Genomic DNA, 7,598 nt, shown 5'->3' with positions numbered 1-7,598 from the left:
CCGCAGCTGCTTAGGCAACATATAAGTTAGTATTAGCTTTAGCCGGAGTACACATTTAAACACAGGTTTAGCTTTGCTACCACACACACACACATATATATATGTATATATATATGTATAGTGACAGAGACTATATATATATATGCCAAAGACTATATATGCATAGTGACAGAGAGAGAGAGTCTTGGTGCCTCTATTCACGTCTTAATTAACCCAACGTAAGCTCAGGACAAAACACAAGTTAAGTTCATAATTTAAAACAAAAACTACTCTGAGACGCCATTAATCACATTAAGCAAATCGTTAAAGGCTCACAAGGTCGAAGAAGTAACGTTTTGCCTAAAAGTTTCAAAAGAGGGCAAAAATGTCTTCAACGCTGTGGTTTAAAAAACGGCATTGCTACTTAACACTACAGGTACTGTGTTCATATCCGAGTTAAAAAAAAATTGGAATATATAAGTTACAATCTTAGAAAAATGAAGTAAACTTTACTAAACCTTAAACTACTACAGGTACTGTGTTCATATCCGAGTAAAAAAAAATTGGAATATAAGTTACAATCTTAGAGAAAAAAAAAGTAAACATCTACAGGCATTAAATGAGTCAAGTTATAGATCGCATGTTAGAACTGCAACATGTATGATTGCGTGACCTTTGATTCGGTGAAATCGAGGCTGACACTCTCCCGGGCATTTATTCAATTCTAATGCTATACACAGTAAAACAAATATTTATTTTTGAGAAATTGTGATTCTATTCAAGTTGGATGATACTGCTTGTAAACTGTGCTGCCAGGTATGTGCATTTTTTTTCTTTCTTTCAAAAAATCTTTGAGTTTAATTTACAAACCCAGATCTTGATGTACCACCAAATTCGTGTATTTCATTTATGAAAAAATTTGTTTTTTCAAACATAACTTACAGAATTCAATAGCAGTTATTTGTGTTGTTTCCCAGATAGAGTAAACAGCAGCAAAATAAAGAGTGATTCTATTGTAAAATGCACTAATTGTTCAATTTTAGTGACTTTAAAGCCGCGTATTCATTGATAAGAATATGGCAATAATTTCAAACAAGCTAATCCTTGAAAATTATTTTTCGGGCAAAAAAAAAAAAAAGAGTGAAAGAGGACTAAAAAAAAACCTATTATAACACACTACTATATTACACATTTTATTCTGTTTTTAACAGTTAGAGAGACATTCAGATTTTATTCTGATGTTGAAAGAGAAAATAAAGCTTAAAAAACACACAATATACATATTTTTTTAACATATTACAAAGCGGAGAAAACTATTGTATACATTTTGGATTTACGAACTGCAATGGCAATGGCGTGGCGCTTTGGTCCAGAGGTAACGTCTCTGTCATTGGTGTGGGCAAGTTCGAATCCCGGTTAGGGCGGTTGGCACCTTCCAGTGGACTCACCAGGAAGGTTCAGGGGGGGGGATTGGTATAGGGTGCAGTATGATTTGGGTGGATGGAATGATCTAGACAGAGCCATGACCAACGTGATGTCTGTCACCAAATCGTGGGGATGAGCATCGATTTGGACCACAATGAATGAAAATCTACTCGGACCTAGCAAAACTCGACTTTTATATTTAGGTTTTTCGACAATCACTTGAGATGAAACATACTATCAGATAAGATGAGCATCGATTTGGACCACAATGAACGAAAATCTACTTGGACCCAGCAAAACTCGACTGTTATATTTAGGTTTTTCGACAATCATTTGAGATGAAACATAGTATCAGAAGTGTTTCCCCCACACGCAGATGAAGTATAAGCACTGAACTACGGAGTATAAACAATTTATTTAAAAAGCTCACTTGCATTGATTTTAGATGTACTAAGATGTACATAATCTAACAAAAAATAAATGGTCATTTCCCAAAATGGATTTGTTTCTACATATTAATTAATACTAATGCGACAGTTTCTCGGGTAACTGGGCCTTTTCTTTTAAATGACAGAAAACAACACAGTCTTAAATTACGATGAAAACACAAAAATAATGGCATAATTTAACACTGCTGTAAAATGTCTTTACAGGATTAGGTATTATTTCCGGGTGGGGGGTCGGTGGGGGGGCTAATAACGACAATAATTTTTTTTTTTTATCATAAATTCCACACTCAGTGCACCGCCACGGTGGATTTCAGCGCAGCCAAGGAGGGCAGCGTCTCCCCCCGCGCGGCCGGGGTGCCCGTTGCTGGAGAAGTCGGACTCAGAGTTTGTGGCGAGTTTGCGTAAAGGGCCGTAATGTGAGTCGGAAATCCGGGCAAACCGTGCACTGCCGCAGCGGGCATGGGTTTGATGGGCACCGGGATCGCAGGGAGAGTATGTCCGCCGTGGCAGATTGATTTGAACGCTGAGCTGTAAGACGAATAGTCGCTGGTTACAATGGAGATTGGAGCAGCGGTGTCCATCATCCGGGGGCGGTACGTGTGGGACCAGCCTGAGACCAGTTGGTTGGTCAGTGATAACCCGGTGATAGACGACATATTGTACTCCGTGGCGATGATATTTTCGATGGCAAACGGGTGTTTGAAGCTGGACGGTTGTGGTGAGGAGTTCCGGTTGTACCCAAACGACATCTGTGGGAGGTGCGCGGCGCACGCAGACGTATGCAGCGCGGTGAGTCCCAGCTTGGCCTGCTGTTGCTGCAGGTAGTGTGCACGGTCCTGGGGTGTATTGGACTCTAGTGGATCTATAGACAGCACACTGCCCACCTTGAAACGCTTCCGGCGTCGCAAGAAACTCCCGTTCTCGAACATGTCGCCGCAGTTTGGGTGTAAAGCCCAGAAACTGCCTTTACCGGGCTGGTCGGGGCGCCGAGCAATTTTAATAAAGCAGTCGTTGAATGACAGGTTGTGGCGCAAAGAGTTCTGCCAGCGCTGCGTGTTCTCCCGGTAGTACGGAAATCGGTTCATGATGAATTTGTAAATCTCGCTGAGAGGAAGCATCTTCTCGGGGCAGCTCTGGATGGCCATGGCTGTCAGTGAGATGTAAGAGTACGGAGGTTTTTGATCGCTGTACGTGTTCCTTCCGGGACGAGGCATTACTCAATCAAAACGGCCGTAGACACTTTTCTTACGTAGTGTTTTCTTACTTTCTGCAGACTTTGGTCATAAAGTCCTGATTCCTCATAACTTTGCGCGGATGCGTCAAGTCGCCCCGTTTTGGTTGTTAATGCTTCTTTAATTTTAAACACAAGGATGTCTCCAAAAACAAAGGATAAAAAAGTTGAAAGGCGTTGAAGTTGTCCTCCCCCCCGCTGTCCTCGCATGTGTCAACAGTGAACACTATTGTCGTTATCCCTTTGCGCGGCTGCGCCAGCTCTATATCCAGCTGTACGTGTATATGTCCGGGCTGCGAGTTGATCTGCGCTCCCGGAAAAGAATGTAACGCACACGAGAAGCTTCTTTAGTGGACAAATCCTTCACCGTCAGATGATTTCAGTCGGTAAGCAGAGGGACACGAGGTAGAAAAAGGAGGGGAGGAGGGGGCCTTGAGGACTAGGAGAGGGATGAGAAGAATTCGCTACCGTAATTGATATGAAACCATTCTTTTTTTTTTTTTATTTCAAAGTCACTGAGTCTGAAATAGGCAAGATTAGCAGAGATAATTCTAAGGTTGTCGGTCAAGCCTTGTTACTGAAACTGTGTGTGTGTGTTCAAGTTAGGATAATGGTGTGAACTGCATGTATTCTTGATGAGAACAGGTGATATGGTTAGATAGTCCTACCGTTACGTCATAGTTACGGCCAAACGCTCTGGTTATAGGTTGTTACTAATTATACATTAATTAAGAAACTCCGAAAAAGAGCGAGCGAGTGTCCACCGTCCCTCAGCCACCGTCGACTTGAGTGTTCATCGGCGAGGACACCTTTTCATTTACACGTGGCACGTGCGTCACAATTCAGGTTAAGAGGGGAAAACAATTCCGAGTAGTTGATGTTTTGGAAAAATATAAATTGACAGACGGACAGGACCTGTCGTATAAATCGAATTGAATTGGGTTGTTTTTCAAACTACGTGATTATTTTTGGATTCTAAAACATTCAACAAGCGCAATAATAATAATAATAATAATAATAATAATAATAATAATAATAATAATATTTTTAAAAGATTGTTCAGACTTGAATTAATATTTCAGGTCTCTTGAAATCCGCATTATTATGCCATAGTTCTCATTTGCATATTTTAATGCATTATGTGTCAACACAGTAAGGTAAGTCGTACTACAACCAGAAAGGGAATTATTATTATTATTATTATTAATATTATTACACTAATATTGCAGTTAACACTCGAATTAGAAAATGTATTTATATTCTTATTTACACAGCTCGTGCTTTTAATAATCATTTTGTGAGGGCTGTAACTAATGCTTTATTTTTCCCACGTTGGTTCCAGAGTTCGTGTGTGTGTGTGTGGTGTCTGGGGGCTAAAAAAACATGAGCCACTTTTATTTGACTATGATTTGATAATACGACCTTACATGATTTGGAGGCACACGCTCAAGTCAAAATTTATAATAATGATAAACACGCTCAAGTCAAAATTTATAATAATAATAAAAACTTGAACTTTATTGATCCCATGTTTGGGAAATTCTTGTGTTAAGATGCACGCATTTTTTTTTATTATAAAATGTTATTTTTTAAATAAGTATGGCTTTTTGTGAGGTATGTTGTTTTCCAATTATTTTGAAACAAATAAATAAACTTAACTGACAGGTGATTAAATAAAGCAGAAAGTTGCATATTTTATGCATTTTAGGAGTGTTTTTAGTGTAAATTCTGTGAGGAATTGCGGCATATAATCGTTCATTATTCAATTATGATTCATTCCCATAATTCGTAAACCTTATTTTCGGAATTTCTGAGGCTTTTAACCTTTTACGTGAATAAAACACCATCTGATAACATCAGCCAAAAGACCAATACAAAACCGACGCAAATTATTTGGGTTCGTACATGTTAAAAAAAGAGGAGAGAGAGAAAGACATCGCGCAAAGAAAAAAAAAAATATATATATATATGTTTGTGACAGCACAAACACAAAGCAACAGGTAAATAAAATACCTACCGTATTGTCGGTGTATTTTGCCACTGGGATTCTTCTTCAAAACTATTTGATTAGTGATTTGTGGTATTTTGTATTATTTAAATTTGCTATACCTTGTATTGATAATATTTTTAAAAAATAATAATATGACGTATATACTATTTATGTGTACTATTATGGCCGTATTATATATACTGTATGTGTTACACATATAAATACAAAAAGTATAAACAGCATAAAAGCAGACACAATTTGAGAGTCTCTTTTCCTCATTACTAATTAGCATCGTGTTTAAAGCGTATACTGGGTTGGACAAAACTGTTACCCTATACCGCCAACTATTGACTATCTATTCAGCTTCTCTTGACAATCGCCATTCTACAAATTATATTAATTATGCACTGCGCTCTCTATGAAAACGGACAGACGTTTGGCAGAAAAGAAGAGAAAACGTTTTTCCTTTCATTTAATCACAGAGCTGTAGACGCCTTTAAGTTAGATGTTCGGTCTAGAAATAAATAATATTCAGCTTGTGACCAAATGTGCCCATATTAGCTGCATCTGTTTAAACGTTTAATGAGACCCATTCTCATTTGTTTCCTAAATGTACCTTTGGTGTTGGTTGTATAGAAAACGGAAGGAGGATTTTTGTCGTAAATTTTTTTGTCGAAAGTACGTATGTATGTGTAAGTTGCACATACACATACATACGTACATAATACAGGGCAAAGAACACACACATACGTTCACACACGCTGTTGTTCACTAGACACATTACTCTGCACTACTTTCAACATGTTTGTTCATCTGTATATTTTATACTTGGGCTTCTCTACCTACCTATTCATTTTACCAATACAGTGTATACTACTTATCTTAACATTTTATACACACGTCATTACCTCATTAAGTCATTGCTTCTTACTGTCTCTGTATGTAATGCTGCTGCTGCTACACTGTAATTTCCCAGCCGGGGATCAATAAAGTATGTTCATCCGTACATCAGTCTATCTATCTATCTATCTATCTATCTATCTATCTATCTATCTATCTATCTATCTATCTATCTATCTATCTATCTATCTATCTATCTATCTATCTAATCTGTGGTACAGGTGTAGCAGATACTGGTACACAAGCTTAGAGTGCCCTCTAGCGGCTGTTAGTATGAAAATAACAAACGTGACATTTTCAAACTGGAAGTTGCAGCAACTCTACCCTGTGTATGTGTAATTTTGTTTCTTTTCGTGTTTGTTTTTCACAACAGATGGGTATACGTGGGTTTCTCATGTTTCCACAACCTACTAGGTCGTTTTCTATTTTTTTAACACTTTGCGAACTGTTTAATACCGTACACGGCGATACGACCAGCTGCTGGGGTTACGCAACAGATCTGTGCTACTCAACGAGAGACCGGGCATCCCGACTGCGTTGAGATGAAAGCGCAGGGGATGTAGATCTGGCGTTTTATGCCGGGCCAAAAAAGAAGGTATAAACCATCTGTACCTTCTATCATCATGGTCAACGTGAGATCTCTGTGCAATGGTGATGTGTCGTTCACGAGTGATTCGTTCAAAATGAACGTGACTCCCGAGTCATATGAAAGATTCGCGACTCCCGAGTCACAAATCACACTCTGCGAACAAATCACTCTCAGCGAATTAATCTTTCACTACGAACGAATTACTCTATGCAAACTAATCTATGGCTGTGAACTAATCTTTCACTACGAACTAATTACTCTGCAAACTAATCTAGCTAATCTACTAAAACTAGCCCTATTGTGGGCGTTGTAAAAAAGGCTGCGGTTCTACGACACTAAATACTGAAGGCAACATGGTTTGCTTCCGTTGACAAAGTCTACAAAGTACACAAAATGCCCTAAAGAATTAGAACCATGCGAAAAGCTAAGAAGTAAAAACACACCACAATGTGAAGATGAATGAGAGCAAAAAAGACCCGAGCTCTTTCGCGTGACAAATGAAACGAATCTGCGAGAACGAGGCGAAAGATTAGTTCACAGAGAATGATCCGTTCACAGCAAAAGATTAGTTCACAGCGAAAGATTAGTTCACGGAGAAAGATTAGTTCACAGAGAATGATTCGTTCACAGCAAAAGATTAGTCCACGGCGAAAGATTAGTTCACAGAAAATGATTCGTTCACAGCAAAAGATTAGTCCACGGCGAAAGATTAGTTCACAGAAAATGATTCGTTCACAGCAAAAGATTAGTCCACGGCGAAAGATTAGTTCACAGAAAATGATTCGTTCACAGCAAAAGATTAGTCCACGGCGAAAGATTAGTTCACAGAAAATGATTCGTTCACAGCAAAAGATTAGTCCACGGCGAAAGATTAGTTCACAGAAAATGATTCGTTCACAGCAAAAGATTAGTTCACGGCGAAAGATTAGTTCACGGCAAAAGATTAGTTCACAGAGAATGATTCGTTCACAGCGAAAGATTAGTTCACGGCGAAAGATTAGTTCACGGAGAATGATTCGTTCACAGCGAAAGATT

The 7,598-nt window shown here is 38.6% G+C and overlaps 1 protein-coding gene across 1 annotated transcript; it reads right to left on the bottom strand.

The window, feature by feature from the left end:
* Positions 1-2,097: 2,097 nt before the first annotated feature.
* Positions 2,098-3,464, bottom strand: LOC103378591 (forkhead box protein B1-like). The gene has a single exon (XM_008309860.3). The coding sequence runs from the start codon at positions 3,065-3,067 to the stop codon at positions 2,141-2,143; it is 927 nt and encodes a 308-aa protein (XP_008308082.1). The 5' UTR covers positions 3,068-3,464; the 3' UTR covers positions 2,098-2,140.
* Between the last annotated feature and the right edge of the window lie 4,134 nt (positions 3,465-7,598).

This window comes from Cynoglossus semilaevis, chromosome 5 (genome assembly GCF_000523025.1).
Source record: "Cynoglossus semilaevis isolate Cse_v1.0 chromosome 5, Cse_v1.0, whole genome shotgun sequence".
NCBI classification, from domain to species: domain Eukaryota; kingdom Metazoa; phylum Chordata; class Actinopteri; order Pleuronectiformes; family Cynoglossidae; genus Cynoglossus; species Cynoglossus semilaevis.
Note: the sequence above shows the minus strand (reverse complement) of the source record. Positions and strands in the feature narration are given on the sequence as shown.

What these genes read in the sequence shown, in the direction of transcription:
- LOC103378591 (XM_008309860.3), bottom strand. Translation starts at nt 3,067, where the DNA reads ATGCCTCGTCCCGGAAGGAACACGTACAGCGATCAAAAACCTCCGTAC.